Genomic DNA, 25,477 nt, shown 5'->3' with positions numbered 1-25,477 from the left:
CTACGGCGTCACGTGACTGTGGGCGCGACCAATCCGCGCAGCCCTCTGTGCTATTCAAATCGGCAGCGGGGCCAACGGTTGTGCTGGGACACGCAGCTGCCCGGGCCGCTGAGCCAGAGGGTCGCCCTAGCAGCCATGGACGCCACCGGGCGCTGACAGACCTATGGAGAGTCGGGGTGTGCCTCCCGGGCCTTATCGGGCCACCAAGCTGGTAAGACAGCTCGGATAGAGGGGACAGGGCAGCGGGCTGATGACTGTTATCACTGTTATGTGAGACCGTTCGTAGTTTCACCTCAGTCGAAGGGATGAGTCCCAGGATCCCTAGATTCAATGAAAAGGCTGGCGAGGGGAAGTAATGGGTATGGCACCCTTGCCAGACTCACCGCTGCCTCTAGTTGGAGGGTCTGGGCTCAGGTCCGCAAGGAAGCGCCGCACGTTGGCTGCACCAGACTCGCTTTGAGGGGCGACTCCTGTGCCCGATGTGGTCAGCGTCCCCTGTGACGTCGTAGATTATTACGATTTAGATGCTGCCCTCGCCTGATTTTCTACCCTTCTAAGAATTAGGGAACAATTGGGAATGAGGTCCAAAATTTTGTTGGGTTAGGTTGGGGGCAAGCCCGAATGTGATAATTTTGTTTATTGAACCCATAGAATTTAAGGCAGGATGTACTGGCCGAATACCGCTAGGATGACTGCGGCTTCAAAACAGTATTTCTGAGTAGCCGTCAGGAGCCACTGCTGGTGGTCCCTGAATTTGCATGTACAGTACTCCTAAAGCGTTTGTGCAGTTGGGTCTTCGGTTCTATAGGATTCCGTGGTACTGGTTATGTGACGTTAGGGGAGTCCCCTACCTTCTGCGAGCCTGTTTCCACATTGGTAGAGTAGGTTACTAATACGTGCTCGCCTTAAGGGGTTTCCTAGGAGGATGCACTTTGGGAAAGTGTGTTGTGATCTGTAGAATAACAAGCATTTTCCTCTCAGGAATGCCTTTCAGGCGGGCATGTAGTGTTAGCCCTACTTTATCAGTGTGGACACTGAGGCTCACAGATGATACATGCCTTCTAAAGTCACATCAACAGCAAGTGGCAGAGCTAGAATTCATATCTTCCTAATATGGTGATCTTACATGGATTCTTACATGGATTATATGTAGGAAGCTCAATCAGGTAGTCTTGCCACATTATTTAAAACTCGTTAGATGAGTACAAGTATGCTAAAACAGAAAACATGCACTGTATGCTTACTAGTACTTTACATGGATTACATAATTTTATCATTCCAATAAGCACGTTAGGTAGGTTCTTTTTGTTCCTGTTTTATGCTTAAGGAGACTGAGGCATAGAGATTGAAGATAGACCCAAAAGATCATAAACAGTAAGTGTTAGTTAGAGCTGGAGCTGGGAAAACAACCCTACTAGTCTAACTCCAGAGCCTGCTCTTAAAACCACTACTGTGTACTGCATCTCAAAAAACCCATTCTGCTCCTTTAGTACAGAGACTCCTTCTGTCATTTTTATTACTGTGTTCTCAAACCAGTACACAGTGGCTCAATATCAGTTTCTTGGGTAAATAAATATATAAAGTGGGAAAATGTGGAAAGAAAACAATACAATCATCAAGTTTTCAGCCCTTAAATTCTGTCTTGTGGTATCGGGGCCACATAGGTTAGATAAGTGGTAACATAGCTAGTAGTGGCATAATAGGTTGCAAATTAGAATTGACCACTAATAGAGGATTTTTCTATTAAAAAGAAGTATATTTATTTTATATCACCATCACCTCCATGCTCCACTGTTAGAGCTGTCACAAATGTAGAAGTTAGGCCGATTTGAGGACAGTTTAGAAAATAAATATCTTCGTAAAATGTACATGTCACAGGGTCATTAAACATGCAGTGGACTTACAGCTTATTTAATTTTTCCTATCTGTTCTATGCTCACTACAGGAATCTTCACAAAAGAGATGCTATAGTAAATACATAAACCATTTTAATGTTAAAGATATTTCACCAGTAAAACTATTGCCTGCCGTAAGTTTTGCTTAGCCAGCACAGTAGTTGAGAGTACAGGTTCTAGAGTCAATCACACCTGGGTTTGGATGCCGAGGTTCATCACTTAGCTGTGTGACCTTGGTCATTTTATTAATCTCTGTGTTTTATTTTCCTTATCTCAAAAATGAGGAATTAATAATACCTATTCATAGAATTGTGACAATTAAAGTGAAATAGCTAATGTGAAGCACAGTGCTACCAACATTAATATTAATTGAGGTAAAAAACAAGGGTCAATGTTTTCTCTTGATTGCAGTTCTTCCTTATTTCTAGGGTTTTTAAATAAGCTGATCAGCTATTAAAGTGCTTCTAATAAAAAAGCTATTACATAAAAATATTACTACAGCACTAGAATTAACAAAAAGAAAGCAGTGTAAGATATAAAATTTTGTATGGCACAAAGAAGAGGAATGATTCTTCAAGAATTGTTACAATGTAATCAGATATGAACTAAAGAATTGTCTTTACCTAATGTACTTCAGATCAATATGAGATTCCATTTTCCTTCAATTTTTTAAAAATATTTTCCTTCTTTTTACAGTGGAATGAAGTTACCACATCTTTTAGAGCTGGAATGCCCCTAAGAAAACACAGACAAAACTTTAAAAAATACGGCAATTGTTTCACAGCAGGTGAAGCAGTGGATTGGCTATATGACCTATTAAGAAATAATAGCAATTTTGGTCCTGAAGTTACAAGGCAACAGACTATCCAACTGTTGAGGAAATTTCTTAAGAATCATGTAATTGAAGATATCAAAGGCAGGTGGGGATCAGAAAATGTTGATGATAACAACCAGCTCTTCAGGTATTGAACACATATGTAACTATAAAATTGAATTACTATAAAGTTTTATCTGTACTTATATTATACTTTTACTATAACAGCAGCTTCTTCAAAGAAGTAATAATTTCTTTGGAAAACTATTAATGCTCTTAGTTCAACTAAAATCATTTAGAAAAATTGTAACGTTGAAGTTAATTACTATAAAATTTAAACTTTTTAAGTGTTAGATAGCATATATTATAAAGTAGGGAACTGGAAGGGAAATAGTGAGCTATTATCACTTCTGCATATTTTGAACACTTTATAACATTTTAAGGATGTATTACTGACTTTTAGTTGCATAGATTCTAGATTTACAAGACAAGTTCACAGATCCTTGCCTTCAAACGTGTAATTTAATCTAAGAATACATGTAATGGGATAATAGCAAACCTTATATAACAAATAGGGCTGGGTGAGGTGGCTCATGCCTGTAATCCCAGCACTTTGGGAGGCTGAAGTGGGCAGATCAACTTGAGGTCAGGAGTTTGAGAACAGCCTGGTTAACATGGCGAAACACCGTCTCTACTAAAAATACAAAAGATGAATTGGGTGTGGTGATGCACACCTGAGCTGAAGCACAAGAACTGCTTGAGCCTGGGAGGCGGAGGTTGCAGTGAGCTGAGATTGTACCACTGCAGTCCAGCTTGGGTGACAGAGCAAGACTGTCTCAAAAAATAATAAGATAACAGAAGAAATATACCACAGGTTAAAGAAAATATTTATTAAACAGTTAAAATATACTAGAAACTGATGATTTGCATATGTGTTGTTACTTAATTGCTACAGTAGCCAAGCAGGGTAGGTATTTACCCCTTTTAACAGATGGAGAAACTGAGACTATGCTTCAACAAATCTTGTTCTGTCTGCCTGAAATGTTTTCCACTGTGAGGCACTGTACACATTTGTCAGGCTAGTAAACTTAAACATTTCTTTTAATCTCAACTCCTTTATAGCCTCCTCTGTGGAACTTTTCTGACTCCCACAAGCCAGCATAATTGCTTTTTCTCTTATGACCTACAATTCTTTGTTATATAGCCATTAAACTAGGTCTATGGAATCTTAATGGCTGTGCCTTTTTTTCTACATAACATTAGGTTCTTCTCAAATGAACTGTCTAAGAATTTATTGTTTCCTATATACCAAAAATGATTTATGTCATACAAGTAAACTACAATAACAGTGATATGAATAATCCATTTTATATAGCACTCTACAAATCTTGCCTCTCTTAACTACCCCTCTGTTATCTTTGTGGGTTCCTTTACTGCTGCTCATCCTTTAGCTCGCTCATCTTCAAGTTCCTGCCCTTGTCCTTACCTCACCTTCTCTGTAGGCAATCTCATGCCATGTCTTCACCTACTTTTCTTATGACTTTCAGGCCTCTCCTGAAATAATATCTCCCCTGAGCTTTCAGCCCATTTTTTTCAAACACCTCCTGGAAAGGCACTTCAAATATACCATGTAGAAAAATGACTATCACCCCCAACCTGAATTTTGTCTTCTTAGGTTTCCTATCTGAATAAATGGCATTGCCTTCCCTATAGTTGCCTTAATTCTTTCCCTTTCTTCTCCTTTGAATATGATTTAGTCTATTGTGTTGCCTAAGTAATTCTCTGATCTCTACACTTCTCTCTCCAAGATAAGTCTTCCTTTTGTTAGGATATAATTCTTACCTGGATTTCTCTTTATTTGTTTTGTTTTTTGTTTTACCTGGATTTCTGCATAAATCCTCACCTAGTCTCTCTACCCTTAGTCTTTTCTGCTTCTTGGGCTCAAGTGATCCTCCCACCTCAGCCTCCCAAGTAGCAGGAACTACAGGCACACATCACCATGCCCAGCTAATTTTTGTATTTTTTGTGTAGATGGAGTTTCACTATGTTGCCCAAGCTGGTCTCAAAACTCCTAAGTTCAAGCCATCCACCCCACTTAGCCTTCCAAAGTGCTGAGATTACAGGCATAAGTCACCGCGCCTGGCCTCTGTTACTATGGCAACAAAACTATAAAGTACGTAGAAATAAAGTTTACCAAAAATGTGTAAGACCTTATTGGAGAAGAGTATTAAGTTGTATTAAATAGAATAAATGGAGAAAGATATTCTGTCTGTGAATCAAAATACTTAGTATCAGGTTTATACAACCCTCAAAGTGAAATAGAAACTCAGTGCATTTTCATTCAAAGCTTCAATGTAGTTTCTTTGTGGGACTTGATAAGCAGATTCTAAAATTCATTTGGTAAAAGCCTAAGAGAACTTTGAAGACCAAGGTCAAACTTCTGAGGTCTTCACACTTTTGAGGTCACTTAAAACTTTCTGTATAAATTTGATGTATGAGGCCAGGCAGGGTGGCTCACACCTATAATCCCAACACTTCTGGAGGCCAAGGCAGGAGGGTTACTTGAACCCAGAAATTTGAGATCAGTCTGGGCAACACAGGGAGACCCTTTCTCTACCAAAAAAAAAAATTTTTAATTACCTAAGCATGGTGGCATGTGCCTGTGGTCCCAGCTACTTGGGAGGCCAAGCCCAGGAGGTTGAGACTACAGTCAGTCATGATCCCATTATTGCACTCCATCCTAGGTGATGGTGAAACTTGGTGAAGGAAAAAAAAATTTACTTGTGGTAAAAGATAAAGTGAAAAAACACCAAACACATATTGTTTATATATATTTACTAAAAGTATAAAAACATGGAAAATAAATACAACTATAGGCTTATAGTTATGAAGCTATAAGTTTATAGTTTACTCACCCTTAGGAAGAGGGGGATATGAATGAGCAAAGAATTTTATTTTTTTTAAAAAAGGAGTTATTTACACTCCCACCAACAGTGGTATAAGCATTCCATTTTCTCCACAACCTTGCCAGCACCTGTTATTTTTTTAATTTTTTAATAGTAGCCATTCTGACTGCTGTGGGATGGTATCTCATTATGGTTTTGATTTATATTTCTCCAATAATGAGTGATACTGAGCTTCTTTTCATATGCTTTGTGGCCACATGTATATCTTCTTTTGAAAAGTGTCAGTTCATGTCCTTTGCCCTCTTTTTAACGGAGTTCTTTGTAAATTGGTTTAAGTTTCTTGTAAATGCTGGGTACTAGACCTTTGTCAGATTCACAGTTTGCAAAAATTTTCTCATTCCATAGGTTGCCTGTTGACTCCATTGATAGTTTCATTTGCTTTGTAGCTCTTAAGTTAATTAGATCCCGTTTGTCCATTTTTGCTTTTGTTGCAATTGCTTTCAACATCTTCATCATGAAATCTTTGCCCATTCCAATGCCCACAATGATTTTGCCTAGGTTGTCTTCCAGGTTTTTTATAGTTTTGGGTTTTACACTTAAATCTTTAATTCATCTTGAGTTAATTTTTGTATACGGTGTAAGAAAGGGGTCCTGTTTCAGTCTTTTGCATGTGACTAACCAGTTATCCCAGCACCATTTATTAACTAGGAAATCATTTTCTCATTGCTTGTTTTTCCAGCTTTGCTGAAGATCGGATGATTGTACATGTGTGCCCTTATTTCTGAGCTCTCTATTCTGTTTTATAGGTATATGTGTTATTTTTTATACCAGTACCCTTTCATTTTGGTTATGGGTAGGCCTGTAGTATATTTTAAAGTCTGGTAGCATGATGCTTCCAGCTTTGTTCTTTTTGCTTATGATAGCCTTAGCTATTGGGGCTCTTTTTGGTTCCATATGAATTGTGGACAACTGTATGGTGATTCCTTAAAATCTTCAATCCAGAATGACCATTCAACCTAACAATCCCATTACTAGGTGTATACCCAAAGGAATATAAATCATCTGTCATGAAGACACATGCACACATATCTTATGTTTATTGCAGTGCTATTCACAGTAGCAAAGACATGGAATCAACCTGAATTTCCATCAGTGGTAAAGTGGATAAAGAAAATGTGTACGTATACACCATGGAATACTATGCAGCCATAAAAGAATAAGATCATGTCCTTTGCAGGAACATGGATGGAGCTGGAGGCTATTATTCTTAGCAAACTAACAAAGGAACAGAAAACTAAATACTGCATGCTCTCACAAGTGGGAGCTAAATGATTAGAACACATGGACACATACAGGGGAACAACAGACCCTGGGGCCTATTGGACAATGCAGGATAGGAGGAGGGAGAGGATCAGGAAAAACAACTAATGGGTACTAGACTTAATACCTGGATGATGAAATAATCTGTACAACAAACCCCCATGACACAAGTTTACCTATATAAGAAACCTGCACATGTACCCCTGAACTTAAAATAAAAGTTAAAATAATTAAAATTAAAAAAAGAAAGTCTGGCAAAATGTCAACAATTGAATTGGTTGACAGTTATATATATGGGTATTGTTTTATTACATCTTTGAAATATTTACATGGGTCTTGTTTTATTATATCTTTGAAATATTTTATATTAAAATAAAAGGAGGCTAAAACATTACAATCAAAAGAAGCAACAGAAACTAGTTCCAGAAATTAGGACAAACACAAATAAAAGGGGGAATATACAAACTAGATAACTCATCAAAGAAATTTAGAAAATGTAACATTCTAGAGCCGTTTTATATGTAACCAATACCCCTCCAACAGAATTGACCCTAATCATAACCTTGAATTATCCAGAAATGAAGTTAAAATACACACAATATACTAAAGAAAACAGGAACCTATTAAACTTTTTTAAAGTTTTAATGGGAAAATGTATTTGTCTAGAATCTTTATTCCTTGGTAGTATTAATAAATCAGGCTTTTTGTGTGAATTTTAAAATAAATAGGCTCTAAAAGTTTGTTTCTAATCTCACATAATTTACTTTCTTATTGTTTTTAAACCAGATTTCCTGCAACTTCGCCAATTAAAACTCTACCACGAAGGCATCCAGAATTGAGGAAAAATAACATAGAGAACTTTTCCAAAGACAAAGATAGTATTTTTAAATTACGAAACTTATCTCGTAGAACTCCTAAAAAGCATGGATTACATTTATCTCAGGTAATACATCCTTTTACTAATTACTACTTTATATATAATTACCATGTACTCAATAATAGAATCATTAAAAGTAAATGATTCTTTAATATTTAAAGCCAGTACTGAAACCTCCTAACTTACATTACTTTCTAAAAAAAATATATATATATATGTATATATATATAATTGTTTGGAACCCGTAGAAAGAATAATAAAAATGGTAGTGAGGCATGATTGAAAACAATAGTTATATAATTTAAGTGTGTTTTGGTTTAAATTGGTTTGAGGGAGGTAGAAACAACTGAAAATTAAAAACTCTATCACCATGTTACATTATTTCTTTAGGAGGCACTTTATAGCTCCACAATGGACTGATCGTAATAGAATTATTGTTGTTTTCAATATTTAAAAATTTTGAGCATAGCAGATTAAACCAAAATAATCCTTTTTTCAGGAAAATGCTGAGAAAATAAAGCATGAAATAATCAAGGAAGATCAAGAAAATGCAGTTGATAATAGAGAACTAAGCCAGGAAGATGTTGAAGAAGTTTGGAGATATGTTACTCTGATTTAGTAAGATAAAATTAAGCTTTAATGAAGTTTCTGAAGTGTTCGATTATTAATTTGACATTTTCATCAAAATATGCAAATGAATCAGAACAGATTAATTCTCAAAGCTTAGAATGCAACCGGTATATGTGTTTTTAAATAAACACTCTTGTTATAGCTCTAATATAGTAGAAATTGAATGTTTTGGTATGATTTTCTTTTTCTTTGAATCAACATTGTGGCCATAGTTTGGGGTATATATTGAAATCCTTTTAAGATTATCGACATAAATATATTTGAAAGAGGATACTAAATATAAGTCTTAGAAATTTGGTTAAGAGAAAAATAAAATATTCTAATGGCTTTGTTTACCAGTCGTATTAATTTATATGTATAATCTGTCCCATTTATTTTATGAAGAAAAAAAGTTAATATTCTTTCTTCTGTTTAGCCTGCAAACAATTTTAGGTGTGCCATCCCTAGAAGAAGTTATAAATCCAAAACAAGTAATTCCCCAATATATAATGTACAATATGGCCAATACAAGTAAACATGGAGTAGTTATACTACAAAACAAATCAGGTTGGTATTAATAAAAGAATTGGAACTTTTTAAAACTAGCCAACAAGATTGCAACTATAGGAGGGTAAAGAAAGACCCAAATGTTGAAAGTAGAATACTTTATGGAGCATCAGAGAGGCTATCGTAAGTGCTTTATTAATAACAGTGGAATAATTTTTAAGTGAGTATTACTCATCCTATTATAAGAAATATTTTATCTGCTAAGATAGATTCATGCATGATATTTAAAACAATGACAAGGTTAAACATCCAAAACGTATACAAGTATAACAAAAGTTTTGATTTAGCCCATTTCGTTGAGGACCTCCAACATGTCAGACATTGTGCCAAAGATTAATGATCAGTTAGATAGAAATGGTCCATACTGTCATGAGGCTTTCATGAGTAGTGAGGTACAAATTAACAAGAGTCAAACATATATACAAAACTGTAATAACACAACAAAATAAGCTCAGACTTTCAAGATGAGGATTCTAAAGGGCACTGGTTTTTTTGTTTTATATACTTATATGGTTAATTCAGATTTAGATACAAAAATCAGGGAAATAATTCAAGCTAGATAGATGTATTAGAAAACTTAGATTATAAGAAATGTATTAATAAATCTCTCAAAATTATAACTGATGTTTTTATGATAAGTTTCTGGCTATAGAATTAACTGACACATATTTGGGTTTATTGTTATGGGCAAGAATTTTGAATTTTTAATTGTAGAAGCAAAATGTAAAGGTTAAAACTGATGAGTTTACTATGCGGTATATGCATGTAACTGCAGACCAGTCCCTTCTTCCATTACCTAAAATAACATGGTTAACAGTATATGTCCTCATTTAAGATTTCTATTCTTTGTAATCCTGTGTCAAAAAATGCTAGATTTCTATGGAACATATTTCATTTAGTGGCAGTTGAAAGATTTTAAGCAAACTTCACTATAAAGTCAGCAAAATAATCAGATATAGTTCATTTCAATCATAGGTCTCACCCAAATCAGTAATATTCAAATAGGATAGTAATAGGCAGAATAGAAACATGGATGAAGAAAAGATGATAGTAGTAGATAAAAAAGAATGTTGAGTTTATATCTAAACACTCGCTCAAAATAATTAATCTTCGATTTGGCAGTATTTGTTATATGTAATATGGATCAAACTCAGAATCTCTATAATTTTTTCAGACTTTTTCTATTTTAAAATATTGATTTGATCCTGTGTCTTATTAAATATATGATACTTTTTAATCCTGGTAATATACACATATACAAATGTAACGTGTGTGTGTGTGTGTGTGTGTGTGTGTATTATATATACACACACACATAAGTGTGATATTTTGAAATATACTATCATAAAAATTGGGTTGGGTGCAGTTGCTCACACCTGTATTCCAGCACTTTGGGAGGCCAAGGCGGGTGGATCACAAGGTCAGGAGTTCAAGACCAGTGTGGCCAAGATGGTGAAACATCGTCTCTACTAAAAATATAAAATTAGCCAGTTGTGATGGTGGGCGCCTGTAATCCGAGCTACTTGGGAGGCTAAGGCAGAGAATGACTTGAACCCAGGAGGCAGAGGTTGCAGTAAACCGAGAGCTCGCCATGGCACCACAGCCTGGGTGACTGAACGAGATTCCGTCTCAAAAAATAAAATAAAATAAAATAAAAATTGCATAGTTTACTAAACAGTATTTTTCTTTTTGTATAGATGACCTCCCTCACTGGGTATTATCTGCCATGAAGTGCCTAGCAAATTGTAAGTTTTGTGTGTGTGTTTGTGTGTGTTTTATGTTAAGAACCAAGAAAATTTTTTAAATAATTTATTAAAGTCCTGATAAAGTATATACTTTCTCTTGCATTATAGAGCCCTTAACTTTTTCTGTTTAGAAATAAGGTGATTTTTAAATTCAAGCATATTATTTATGGTTTAATTCACATAAATTATAAAGTCATAGGCTAGAGGATCTCAAAGGATTTTTAGGTGAAATCCACACTAATTGACTCAGTGAGGCTCAAATGACTTGAACTCCATGGGAGTTCTATTATGTAGAAGCATAGAATACTATAGATATATTTATATGACTTTATGTTATGAAAAAAAGATTATCTGTCATTGTAGTAGTTTGTTCTCGCATTGCTATAAAGAAATACTTGAGACTGGGTAATTTATAAAGAAAAAGGTTTAATTCGCTTATGGTTCCACAGGTTGTACAGGAAACGTGGCTGTGGAGGCCTCAGAAAACTTACAGTCAAGGCAGAAGGTGAAGGGGAAGCAGGCACATCTTACATGGCTGAAGCAGGAGGAAGGTTGTGGGTGGAGGTAGTACACACTTTTAAATGACCAGATCTTGTGATAACTCACTGAGTATCACAAGAACAGCACCAAAGGGGAAATATTCCCCCATTATCCAATCCCCTCCCACTAGGCCTCACCTCCAACACTGGGGATTACCGATTTGACATGAGATTTGGGTGAGGACATACCCAAACCATATCAGTCACTAATCCAGAAATTTTTTTAGCATTTCAGTAATCAAGCCTTTTCATAGTGATCAGTGATAATTGATTTTTGTAACACAAAACCCTAGTTTGATACAAAATCCTAATTGCGTTCAAAATTAATTTTTTAAATGTACAAAGGTATAAGCTTCTAAATCATCAAAAGTTAAATTATATTTTAATAGCTTTAATTACAAATATAGTTTTCTAGTCTCTACACAATTAGCATTTTCTAAAATGCTAATAGGGTTTTACTAATGTTCAGGGTAACTTTATATTCCTTTGTTGTCCACTGGGTGTCAATATGACAAAATGATATTGAATAAATAGCAATAAAGTAAATACATTTACAGAAACATTTAATTTGTCAAATTAAGATAAAAGTCTTTATTATGAACTTAAGACTTAAATTTGTGCTTCTACTTTCCAAGTGTAGTTAACTATTTTTCTGTTTCATTCCTTTGCTCACGGTTAGGAAATCAGGTAGGCATACTGACAGGAATTCCTCTGACATCCTGTCTTTAGGGATTGTTTCTTCCTTCTCTTTCCAATTTATGTAATACCTAAATGATACCAATTATATAATTTACTGGATTCCAAATTAGTAACAATGTATTTAGCCAGAAGCAGAGTTAAAATTTGCTTCACTTGTTATTCCATCCCTCAGAGTAATTCTGTGAGATATAGGAATTAGTGATCAGTGTACCATTCCAATTTTTCCAACAGAGGAAACCAAAGCCTAGAGAATCTTCTTTTAATGCAAAGGAGCTAGAGATCAAACCTAGATTCTCTATAAATTCTATATTTTTAATATTTTTAATTCCTGTAAACATGTATTTTCTGTCTTAGAGAACTTTCTAATGATTATCAAATCTTTTATTCTACATATTAATGTATTTCTTGTGTTCTTAGAAAAATATCTATTTACTGTTAAGTGTGTGTGTGTGTGTGTGTGTGTGAATTATTTTCTTTATTTTTTCAGTGTGTGCTCACATTTGTATGTCCATACAAAAGTTTGGATACAGAGAAGTAAGACATATTATTTGGATTTTGAAAGAGAGACATTTTAACTTGAGAGATAGTATAATGGCTCTAATACCTACATGCATATAACAGTCACTAAAGAGACTATCCAGAGATTCTGAAGTGGTTAATTTGGTAGGTCAGGTATCTTTTTTAAAAAAAAAATCCCCCCAGATTTTTTTTTTTTATTATAGGGTGAAGGTTCTCAGGTTAGTGTTTGGAAATCACTCAACTGGTGAACTAGAAGCAAACATTTCTAAATCAGTAAATTTCTGGCCCCACCTTCATGGATTATCATCTAAGTAGAGGAGTTTGTATTTTTTTTTTTTTATTTTTTATTGCACTTTAGGTATTGGGGTACATGTGCAGAACATGCAAGACAGTTGCATAGATACACACATGGCAGTGTGTTTTGCTTCCTTTCTCCCCTTCACCCACATTTGGCATTTCTCCCCAGGCTATCCCTCCCCAACTCCCCCTCCCACTGGCCCTCCCCTTTTCCCCCCAATAGAACCCAGTGTTTAGTACTCCCCTCCCTGTGTCCATGTGTTGTCATTTTTCATCACCCGCCTATGAGTGAGAATATGCGGTATTTCGTTTTCTGTTCTTGTGTCAGTTTGCTGAGAATGATGTTCTCCAGATTCATCCATGTCCTTACAAACGACACAAACTCATCATTTCTGATTGCTGCATAATATTCCATGGTGTATATGTGCCACATTTTCCCAATCCAGTCTATCATCAATGGGCATTTGGGTTGATTCCAGGTCTTGGCTATTGTAAACAGTGCTGCAATGAACATTCGTGTGCATGTGTCCTTATAGTAGAACGATTTATAGTCCTTTGGATATATACCCAGTAATGGGATTGCTGGGTCAAATGGAATTTCTATTTCTAAGGCCTTGAGGAATCGCCACACTGTCTTCCACAATGGTTGAACTAATTTACACTCCCAGCAACAGTGTAAAAGTGTTCCTTTTTCTCCACATTCTCTCCAGCATCTGTTGTCTCCAGATTTTTTAATGATCGCCATTCTAACTGGCGTGAGATGGTATCTCAATGTGGTTTTGATTTGCATCTCTCTGATGACCAGTGATGATGAGCATTTTTTCATATGATTGTTGGCCTCATATATGTCTTCTTTCGTAAAGTGTCTGTTCATATCCTTTGCCCAATTTTGAATGGGCTTGTTTGTTTTTTTCCTGTAAATCTACTTGAGTTCTTTGTAAATTCTGGATATCAGCCCTTTGTCAGATGGGTAAACTGCAAAAACTTTTTCCCATTCTATTGGTTGCCGATTCACTCTAGTGACTGTTTCTTTTGCCGTGCCGAAGCTGTGGAGTTTCATTAGGTCCCATTTGTCTATTTTGGCTTTTGTTGCCAATGCTTTTGGTGTTTTGTTCATGAAGTCCTTGCCTACTCCTATGTCCTGGATGGTTTTGCCTAGATTTCCTTCTAGGGTTTTTATGGTGCCAGGTCTTATGTTTAAGTCTTTGATCCATCTGGAGTTAATTTTGGTGTAAGGTGTCAGGAAGGGGTCCAGTTTCTGCTTCCTGCACATGGCTAGCCAGTTTTCCCAACACCATTTATTAAACAGGGAATCCTTTCCCCATTGCTTGTTTTTGTCAGGTTTATCAAAGATTGTATGGTCGTAGTTATGTTGTGTTGCCTCCGATGCCTCTGTTCTGTTCCATTGGTCTATATCTCTGTTTTGGTACCAGTACCATGCTGTTTTGATTAGTGTAGCCTTGTAGTATAGTTTGAAATCTGGTAGTGTGATGCCCCCGCTGTGTTCTTTTTGCTTAGAATTGACTTGGCTATGCGGGCTCTCTTTTGGTTCCATATGAAGTTCATGGTGGTTTTTTCCAGTTCTGTGAAGAAAGTCAATGGTAGCTTGATGGGGATAGCGTTGATTCTGTAAATTACTTTGGGCAGTATAGCCCTTTTCATGATATTAATTCTTCCTAACCATGAACATGGAATGTTTCTCCATCTGTTTGTGTCCTCTCTGATTTCGTTGAGCAGTGGTTTGTAGTTTTCCTTGAGGAGGTCCCTTACATTCCTTATGAGTTGTATTCCTAGGTATTTTATTCTTTTTGTAGCAATTGTGAATGGCAGTTCATTCTTGATTTGGCTCTCTTGAAGTCTGTTATTGGTGTATAGGAATTCTTGTGATTTTTGCACATTGATTTTATATCCTGAGACTTTGCTGAAGTTGCTTATCAGTTTCAGGAGTTTTTGGGCTGAGGCGATGGGGTCTTCTAGGTATACTATCATGTCGTCTGCAAATAGAGACAATTTGGCTTCCACCTTTCCTATTTGAATACCCTTTATTTCTTTTTCTTGCCTGATTGCTCTGGCTGGAACTTTCAGTATGAGTTTGTATTTTTAATAGGCACATTGGATGATTTTGTGATATAATCCATGAACCACACTTTCAATGTTGTTGGAGCTAAAAGTCCTGGGCCTTGCTCTTATTTTAAACTTCTCTAACTTCTAATTGAAACTTTGCTACCAGTCTTTTTCATATTGGGCAAGGTACTCTTAGCCTCAGTTTTCTTATCTATAAAATTAGATCTTATTTTTGAGGAAAACACAAATTAGTAGATATGATTGTTTCAATAGTTGTGTCAAGCTTAAGAAACAACAATGTGAAGATATTATTTAAATTCATTAAGGCTATGCTTTATGTCAGAGAAAATGTATTCATGAAAATGTAAATTTACAAAAGACAATTTGAAGGAATTATTTGTATTATCCAAATATTATTTCCTTTACAAAATGAATTGCAATAAAATCTCATTAAAATAAACTTCCTTAATGCTTTTAAATATGATATTAAAATTTTGCTTTGTGAACGATTTTTCAGGTATAGAAATGTTAAAATGAAGCAAAATACTAGCAATTGACTGATTTTAGTGGAAAGATAATGAGGAATAATGAGACATGCCTTTTAAATTTTTGAGCTGTGACAAAATTTATTGTTAAACATAGCTCCTTCATGAAATACAGGTTTTATAGTTTTTATATTTAAAAATTGTATTTAAATTAAAATATACTTCGCCTTTTTCTTTTTGTCTTCTGCTTCTTAGGGCCAAGAAGTAATGATATGAATAATCCAACTTATATTGGATTTGAACGAGATGTATTCAGAACAATCGCAGATTATTTTCTAGATCTTCCTGAACCTCTACTTACTTTTGAATATTACGAATTATTTGTGAACATTTTGGGTATGTATGGATTTCACTTATTTTAGTTCATTTTGTTAAAGTTTTCAAATTTTTTATAATTTAGAAGATCTAAAAGTATAGATAAATATGAAGTTGACAGCCTATAAGTTATTTTAAAATTCAGTGAAATAAGATCCCCAGGTTACTCATACTTTCGCCCAGCCAACTACCAATTCGAGACTTTTCCTAACCCCCTGCCAGATTCAATAATTCATTACAATGACTCATAGAACTCAGAAAAGCATCTTGCCTATGACTGTTAGTTTATTATAAAAGCTAGATCTGAAGATAGCCAAATGGAAGAGTTACACAGGCCAAGGTATGAGGGTGGGGGGTGGCACAGAATTTCTGTACCCTTTCTAGTCATGTCATGATTCCAGAACATCCATGAGTTTACTAACCCAGAAGCTCCCTCAGCCTGCATGTTTTAATTGAAGTTTAATTACCAAGACATGACTGATCAAATCATTGGCCACTGTTGTCAACTGAACTCAGTCTCTGGCCCCTTTCTCCTTCCATAAGGTTGTAGTTGGTGATGAAAGTTCCAACCATGGCCAGCCCTGAGTTACCGTAGCATAAACTCAGATATGCTGAAACACACTTGTTATATTAACAAAAAACCCATCATTCAGGAAATTCCAAGGGTTTTAGGAGCTCCATACCAGGTACCAAGGACAAAGATCAAATATATGTATTTTATTATACCACAATTGTCTTATAATTATAAGGTTTTTAGTACTTGCAGACTAAGAACGTTATTTTTGAGCATATTCTGGCTCAATCCATTTAATTAGGCTATTGAAATAATTTTTTAAGGTTATATTACAAGTGGGAAAACCACTCATCTGTCTTGCACGTTTGTAACCGAATGTTGCATGTGTCTTATTTAAGTGGCTTCTGAATTAAGCAACTACTATGTATACTATACTAACAATATATACTATAGTAATGCTTTATTTTTTAACTTTACTATTGTTTTTGTTTTATTTTTGTCCACTGTCATACAGTTGCATCTTAATTTTTGTTTCATTTCCTGGTAGTTGTTTGTGGCTACATCACAGTTTCAGATAGACCCAGTGGGATACATAAAATCCAAGATGATCCACAGTCTTCAAAATTCCTTCACTTAAGCAATTTGAATTCCTTCAAGTCAACTGAGTGCCTTCTTCTCAGTCTGCTTCATAGAGAAAAAAACAAAGAAGAATCAGATGCTACTGAGACACTACAGATAAGCAACCCAGGATTTCAAGAAAGATGTGCTAAGAAAACGCAGCTAGTTAATTTAAGAAACAGAAGAGCGAGTGCTAATGACATAATGGGAGGAAGTTGTTATAATTTAATAGGGTTAAGTAGTATGCATGCTCTATCCTCTAACAGCAAACCAAGGTGCTATTCTTTGGAAGGAATTGTAGATGTGTCAGGGAATTCAAGTAAAGAAGCACCCAGTGTCTTTCATCAATCTTTTCTGAACATAGAAGGACAAAATATTAAACAGTTTTTAGAGTCTAAACCCAAGCAGGAATTCCTGTTGAATCTTCATTCAGAGGAAAATATTCAAAAACCATTCAGTGTTGGTTTTAAGAGAACCTCTACTTTGACTGTTCAAGATCAAGAGGAGTTGTATAATGGGGAATGCAAGTCAAAACAGCTTTGTAGGTCTCAGAGTTTGCTTTTAAGAAGTAGTACAAGAAGGAATAGTTATATCAATACACCAGTGGCTGAAATTATCATGAAACCAAATGTTGGACAAGGCAGCACAAGTATGCAAACTGCTATGGAAAGTGAACTCGGAGAGTCTAGTGCCACAATCAATAAAAGACTCTGCAAAAGTACAATAGAACTTTCAGAAAATTCTTTATTTCCAGCTTCTTCTGTGTTGACTGGCACACAAAGTAAGGCTGTTGCTTTCAATGCATGCAATATTAACTTTTAGTGTTTACTAACTGTGTTTTGCTTACCTGGCTTTTTCTTCTTGCTTAATTTTTTTCCTCCAAGAGGAATTATTATAAAATACTTTTGTCTATGGCATAACCAAAATTTATTCTATTTACCTAAAGCACTGATTTTCTTTTTTTGTAATTTCATTTATTCTGAGTCACTTAATTTGTAATAAATGAAGAATTTTAATTCTTAGAAATAAGTTGTAAAGAAAGTAATGAGAATCTTACCATGCTTTTGAAGAATATAATTTCTAGAAAGTTAAAATAAATGAAATACTAAGATATTATTTTACCTACTTTATATAACTGTATATACTGGTAGTATGAAAGCAACTAGTGTCATTGACGATTTGGCGGGGGGGGTAATTTTGTGTTCTAGGTTTGCTGCAACCTCATTTAGAGAGGGTTGCCATCGATGCTCTACAGTTATGTTGTTTGTTACTTCCCCCACCAAATCGTAGAAAGCTTCAACTTTTAATGCGTATGATTTCCCGAATCAGTCAAAATGTTGATATGCCCAAACTTCATGATGCAATGGGCACAAGATCACTGGTAAGTTGATTTCTTATTAAAAGAATAAGTCTGGTTCATAAACCAAAATAAGAAAACCAAACTATGTAAAAGTATTACTCAAGTGATGTCTTAGTCTTAAAGTGCTAGATTCTTAGGTTGGAAATGTTTTTTAACCTCTTCTCACAGCAGAATTTTGGTGTATTAATCTTTTGTGCAGAGTTTGTTATACTTTCACATGCTGGTGTTAATCTTGACTGGGGACTTTGCCTGCTTATTCATCCTGTATCATTTCATAGCGATTAATCAGTCAGAACACATTATGTTGTCTTATGCCAATTCTGTTTGGTGGATAAGGAAGAGGAAATGCAGGCAATGTTGAAAGCTTAAGGAGACTATAACCATAGAAGTAGAGAACTAATGGAACTTAACACATTAGTCAGTGTTTCAGAGACTATAGTAATGGGAAAGTAGATCATTGTGGACAAGAAGTTGGGAAGTACTATCGCCAAACAGCCTCAGGCTCCTTGTGAGAATGAGGACGAGGGCATTTATATGCAGATAATTGATTGGAAATAAATCCTTAAAATAGTATCTTTAATCTCTGTGTATCTCTTTTTTTTTTAAGTGCCACTTCCTCAAAATGCAACTTCAATTTACAAGAGGTTCTTATAGCAAGGAACCTGGAGTTATGCTTTCATTCATTATTTAAGATAGTTCTTTAATACTGATAGACCTAATATAAACAAAAAGAATTATTCTTGAGTAACTATAGCACTATTAAAAAGCATAGAAAGTTTATAGAGAAAGATGTTTACAGAGACATGACTGGGAAGGTGATAATTTTGGTTTTGCACTTTTTGGATTTGAAGTCATAGGACCTCGAAGTGAAATTTATCCAACAGAATGTTGGAAATATCAGCTGGGTGAAGAAAGATCAGGGGAGAAGGCAAATTGTTTTGATTATTTATTAGGGAAAATACTTGAAGCTATGAGAGTAGATGAGCTCTACAAGGCTAAGAATGTGGAGAGAGGGCAAAAGGCTGAGGTCTGAGCTGTGGAAGGAGACAGGAAACCCTGACTGATGTGTAGAAATAAAACTAAAAATATATCAAGTCCATAAATATGCTGATCATATACTATGTGCGAAATATTTAAAACGGAATTCTGATTTCTAAGCATTTTAGGATGAGGTGTGTTTATGTGTTACAGTTAGAGGATTGCATAGATACAAGTGAGAGTAATGAGTTTTGAAACAAATTTTATCACAGAATTTGAAGATCTCTTAAGATGGAATTGAAAAATGTGTGTTTTAAATTGCTGTCTAAAGACAGACAGAATAAACATCTTTAAAAACTATTTTCCAGCCTTTTAAAAAATAAATGCATCAACTTTGCAACAACTTATGAATATAAGTGTTCATACATTACACATTCTCTTGGTATGTGTTTTTTGTGGGATTTATTTAATGTAATTAGTTATTGTTCTCTGACAATCTTTAAACTTAAGCAACATATATATGTGGTATTAATAGAACCTATGGTGTTTACTGATAAAATTGTAGAAAAAAACAAAGCCTTTTATAATTCTTGGGAATTACATTAAGGATATGCTTTTTTTCTTTTTTCTGGTTACACAAGATCACGCTCTGTTACCCAGGCTGGAATACAGTGGTGTAATCACAGCTCACTGCATTCTAGAATTCCTGGGCTCAAGAGATCTTTCTGCCTCAATCTCCCAAGTAGCTGGAACTGTAGGCATGCACTATCATGCCTGGCTAGTTTTTTATTTCTTTGTAGATACAAGGTGTCACTATGTTGCCTAGGCTGGCTGGCTTCGAACTCCTTGCCTCAGGTGATCCTCCCACCTTAGCCTCCCAAAGTGCTAAGATATAGGCATGAGCCACCATGCTTAGCCATGGAAAAATTTTTAAAAAGATTTAAATATAATCAAATTCTTATGTTTCTAACTGTAAAAATCATTGTCTTCATTTTTAAACTGAGGCTGCTTATCACTTTTTTCCAATACTTAATGCAATGCTACCTGGAAATTACTGATATTCTAATTTGTATACAAGCTTAGCTTTTTAAATTCACATCTTTTAATGTTTCTAGATGATACATACCTTTTCTCGGTGTGTTCTATGCTGTGCTGAAGAAGTGGATCTTGATGAGCTTCTTGCTGCAAGATTAGTTTCTTTCTTAATGGATCATCATCAGGAAGTTCTTCAAGTACCCTCTTACTTACAGACTGCAGTGGAAAAACATCTTGACTACTTAAAAAAGGGACATGTAAGTATTGTAAGTCTTAAAATTCTCTGCAATAGTCAGTTGCAAGTGGCAAACTCATCTCAAAGTAGCTTAATGAAAAAGGAAGACTTTATCAGCTCCCATAAACAACTTCTAAAAGTCAGGAATGTAGACAGTATCTGGGACTCAAATAGCTATATGACTCTGTCCCCTCCATCTCTTACTTATTTCTGTTTTGATCCTGTGTTTGACAATGGCCCCTTCACATGATGAGGAATATGGCTAGTTGAAGTTCATGAGTTTACAGCTTTACCTTTGCAATTCAAAGGCAAAAGAGCCATTCCTCCATCTCCAATTTTAAAAGCTCTGGATATAGACTCTTAAACTATTAAAAGAAGGAGAGAAGGAATACTGAACAGCCAAAATAACAGACATCTACTGTATTCTGTCTTTGGCTGCCCAACACATGTTTATGTTTTTCCCATATGTATCATTCTAATATTGTCCTGGCTTATAACTAACTCCTAGAATTTCTTTCTCTTATTAGCAGATATTAGAGGCTCTGCCTATGTCCCCAAGCCTCAAAAAACAATAAATGAAAACAAAAAATACTTCATTTCAGTAAATATGCTGATCATCTACTACCTGCACTATCAGAACATTAAAGTCATAAGACGAATTAGAATAACACTTAAATTGTTATTTTATATTTAAAGGATAAAATCCATAGTTAATAGTAATCATTGTAATACCCGTCTTTATTTAATGCTTATTGTGTGCTACGCCCTTTATATACATTTTCTTATGAAATTTCCATGTTAATGATGAAGAAACAGACTAAGAAAAGTTAAATAAATTGTTGAATGCTACAAACCAAAGTAGTGTATGGAACTGGGGTTTAGAACCTACTGGCTTCCACTCCACTACTGCATAATACATAGTTTCCTTTTTTTTTTTTTTTTAATTTTTTATTGGATTTTAGGTTTTGGGGTACATGAGCAGAGCATGCAAGAGCTATCCCCATCAAGCTATCATTGACTTTCTTCACAGAACTGAAATACATAGTTTTCTTAATGTGCTAAATGTTTGATTGGTGGTAAATTATTAGGTACTAGATCCCATCACAAGAATACTCTTTATCATATAAGAATATGACCAGTATTAACAGAGTTGTATCATTTTGTTCACTACAGATTGAAAATCCTGGAGATGGACTATTTGCTCCTTTGCCAACTTATTCATACTGTAAGCAGATTAGTGCTCAGGAGTTTGATGAGCAAAAAGTTTCTACCTCTCAAGCTGCAATTGCAGAACTTTTAGAAAATATTATTAAAAACAAGAGTTTGCCTCTAAAGGAGAAAAGAAAAAAACTAAAACAGGTAAGAGAATAGCAAGTTCTCAATCATGTAAATATTTTCTAATGTGCTGTTCCTGATTGTTAATAACATTTAGAATCTATTTTTTATTTTAATATTTTAGATATTAAGTTTGAGGTATATAGACTATATATTATGATGTCTTGTATATGTGCATTAACCTAAAACATGTGAATACCTACCTGATTTTGTTCTTCATCCTGAATTTTAAAATAATGTCAATAGTAATGTATATTCTCTTTTATTACTAGTATTTTATATAATTATAGCTTGTATTAGCCTGGGAAATCAATTATAAAGTATGAATATGTATCACAGAGTGACTCATCACTATGTTTTAGAATATTTAGCTCTAAAAGCCCAGTAGCCACATGGTTCTGCCATTTCTAATTCTAAGTCTGAGACACTTAAAGAAATGTGAATACTAGATGTCTGTGTCTTTCATTGGTTTTACCAGTGACAAAGAAGATCTGGAATTTAGGGGTACAATTAACATCAGAAGAAAAAGAATCCTAGAATTTTAATGAGATCTAGGAGATCTTATACTGTACCTTTCACATATGAGAAGAGAGAGGGAAAAGCAAGGATAAAAATGAAAGGTTACTAATCTCTATAATACTTCTTTGAGAAAGCCACTGAATTCTTATAAAATGTTGAGCATTGCTTCACCTGGGGAAATAATGTTAAATTAAATACCTTCTAATTTCTCACCTCATTTTTAAGTTTCAGAAGGAATATCCCTTGATATATCAGCAAAAGTTTCCAACCACAGAGAGTGAAGCAGCACTTTTTGGTGACAAACCTACAATCAAGCAACCAATGCTGATTTTAAGAAAACCAAAGTTTCGTAGTCTAAGATACTAACTGAATTAAAAATTATGTAATAACTTCTGGAACTTTGATAAATGAAGCCTTATCTGAAAATGTAGCTACTCAAAAGGAAGTCTGTTATTAATAAGGTATTTCTAAAGAAACACATTGTGTAAGAAGTGCCAAAATAGTTGTTTTTCAATGTGAGACTGACTACTAGGAAACTAACTAGATCTCAACAGAGAGCACATAACAATAGGTGATACCAAATACTTTTTGTTTTTAACACAGCTATTCAATAAGGCTATCATGATGTGTGCTAAATTTTATTTACTTGAATTTTGAAAACTGAGCTGTGTTCATCAAGATTAAACTATAATTCTGTTTTTAAAAGAAAACGTCTTCATATGTGCAAGTTCTGAAATACTAGTTAATGAATTAGTTGTTTGAGGTTACTTCTTTCTTTCTAAGTATAAGAATGTGAAGAATATTTGAAAACTCAATGAAATAATTCTCAGCTACCAAATGTTGCACTCTTTTGTATGTTCTTTTTCCACTTTTGATCTATTTATGTATATGTATGTATTTTTAAAATATGTGTATATTTTGTCAGATTTGGTTTTGCCTTAAATAGTATCCCCAACTGCTTCAGTTATTCATTTTTTAATATATATATTTTGAATTCTTATTTTCATAATCTATTAGAAGATGGGGATATAAAAGAAGTATAAGGCAATCATATATTCATTCAAAAGATATTTATTTAGCAACTGCTATGTGCCTTTCATTGTTTTAGATATGCAGAGACAATGATAAATGAAACATAAAATCTCTTCCCTAAGGTATTTTTCTAATCAAGGGAGTTACACCCATCAGATGCTTCAAATAACAACACTACCCACTGAAATCAGGACATATAGAATCATTCAGCCAAAGACTGACTGACATGATTATTAAACAGATCTCTAAGCTAGTGCTTTTCAAACTGGTGCACATTAGACTCGCTTGAGGAGTTTTAAAATAGCCTATATGCCCAGGGCCTACCTTATACCAATTAAATCTGAATTTTAGGGGTGCTATATAGGGATTAGTATTTTTTTTTATTCTAGGTGATTCCAGTGTTCAGCCAACTCTGAGAATCAGTGTCCTAAATGCTTGTTATAAACATTTATATAAGTGCCAAGATAATGGCACATTGATTTTATATTTTCATTGGAAGAAAATGTCTGTCTGCCAATTACAAATGCCTCTCATCTTAAAAACAAGATTCTTCAGGTTTCTGCATGATTGACTTGGTGCAAACTTGAAGCAAATTGCCTTCTATTTTTTACTCCAAGATTGTTTAATACCTATTCCTTAAGTGTAAAGAAATATATATTGCCTGAGTTGTAATATCTTAATGTTTAATGACTATTCTCATTTCTCAATGTAATTTCATACTATTTCTTTATAAAATGATAGTGTTCCATTTAGCTTTACTGATTTTTATTAAAAATCCTGGACAGAAAATTATAAATATGTCTTTATCCTAGTACTCTGGCTATAAAATTATTGAACCAAATTGAATTCTTTCTAAGGCATTTGTATCCTAAAACTCTTTTTGTTTATAGATATATAAAATGTGGATTATGTTGCAATTTGAGATTAAAATTACTTCAGTTTTGTAATAATTTAATTTTGCTTTTGTATTATTTACATTAAATATATAAATCATAAAGGCAGGAAAATTTCATGTGGGTTAATGTGCATGCAATTGAGATTACAAAATATATGGCACAATGCTTTAATAACATCAACTCTCCAGTAAGGTTTGAATCCTGCTGTGCTGTTAACTAGCTAGCAAACTCAGACAAGTTACTTAACTTCTCTAAGCCCCAGTTTTCTTATCTGTAAAATGAAGATTATAATAGTACCTCTCTTTTAGGATTGTGAGGATTAGTAGGATAATACATTTAAAGTGTTTAGCAGTGTCTCGCACAGAATAAGCAGTCTATAAATACTAGCTATCACTAGAATCACCTAGGATTATAGCACTAGAAGAGATCTTAGCAAAGATGTAGTTCTTTATGTTGCTTTGGACAGACAGGAACCAAAACAAAATTATGAACAATTGATGAGTCTTACTATTTTTCATTATGAGACAAAAGTTCTGATTATACCTACTGGCTGAAAATTTTTGATCTAGTTGAGAGGGAAAAATTGATGAGGAAGGAAGGAATGGATATCTTCAGAAGGGCTTCGCATAAGCTGGAGCAATGGACATTCCATTCTAACAGAAAGAGTAAGTTCAAATAGAGATGAGTTGACTGGTAGATTTGGTAGTAGTTGCATGTAGAAATTCTCTTCTGATTGCTTTCGCTTTCTCAGCATATAAGAATCAAAAGCAACTACAAGTAAAGAGGGGATGGCGAAGACGTGCATTTTAAGAGAGAAAGTGGGAAAAAGTCTAATTCTGAGAATGCACAGGTTTCACCAGATCAAATGATGTCTGGTTATTCTACAAATTACAGTTCTTATCCCAGAACTTACTGCCTCCACCATATTTAATATCCTCTTCTAATTGGTGTCATGTAATGACCCACTCTTCTCATGTTATCCAGTTGTGTGGCATTTAGTAATGGAGAGTACATGGAATTTCTCCCTGACTTACCTTTCTGTCCTTGGGAACCTTAAACTTTGAATATCCTCATCTATAAAATGTGAATTAAAGTATCTACCTAACCAAGTTGTGATTGTAGTGGAAAAGAGGCAATATATTTAAATCTTGAACTTAGCAAGCCCATGCTCAATTTTTATGTTCTTTCCTTTTGCTTTGTATTGAGTTTAAGATCTCTACTGATTAAAATGCTTTTGCTATCAA

At 34.5% G+C, this 25,477-nt stretch overlaps 2 protein-coding genes across 23 annotated transcripts in view; one reads left to right on the top strand and one right to left on the bottom strand.

The window, feature by feature from the left end:
• LOC118142978 (proto-oncogene c-Rel-like) overlaps positions 1–458 on the bottom strand; it is a 365,180-nt gene extending 364,722 nt beyond the window's left edge. For all 20 annotated transcript variants that reach the window (XR_013520512.1, XR_013520511.1, XR_013520516.1 and 17 more), the window contains exon 1: positions 384–458. The gene's annotated coding sequence lies outside the window, so the exon portion shown is untranslated. The remainder of the gene's footprint in view (positions 1–383) is intronic.
• On the top strand, positions 81–25,477 carry DEPDC1 (DEP domain containing 1). 3 transcript variants are annotated; one of them, XM_002750947.7, is made up of 12 exons: positions 81–211; positions 2,592–2,857; positions 7,722–7,878; positions 8,312–8,430; positions 8,858–8,988; positions 10,686–10,733; positions 15,592–15,732; positions 16,773–17,624; positions 18,052–18,224; positions 20,297–20,473; positions 21,625–21,810; positions 22,531–25,477. In XM_002750947.7, exons 1-12 carry the CDS (start codon positions 164–166, stop codon positions 22,669–22,671), a joined length of 2,439 nt encoding a protein of 812 aa, XP_002750993.1. In that variant the 5' UTR covers positions 81–163; the 3' UTR covers positions 22,672–25,477. The 3 variants fall into 3 exon arrangements, with proteins under 3 accessions (XP_002750993.1, XP_054092395.1, XP_035107729.1); XM_035251838.3 differs by lacking the exon at positions 81–211 and adding an exon at positions 287–1,166; XM_054236420.2 differs by lacking the exon at positions 16,773–17,624.

The sequence above is a fragment of the Callithrix jacchus genome, chromosome 7, assembly GCF_049354715.1.
Source record: "Callithrix jacchus isolate 240 chromosome 7, calJac240_pri, whole genome shotgun sequence".
NCBI classification, from domain to species: Eukaryota; Metazoa; Chordata; class Mammalia; order Primates; family Cebidae; genus Callithrix; species Callithrix jacchus.
This window is presented reverse-complemented; position numbering and strand designations above follow the sequence as displayed.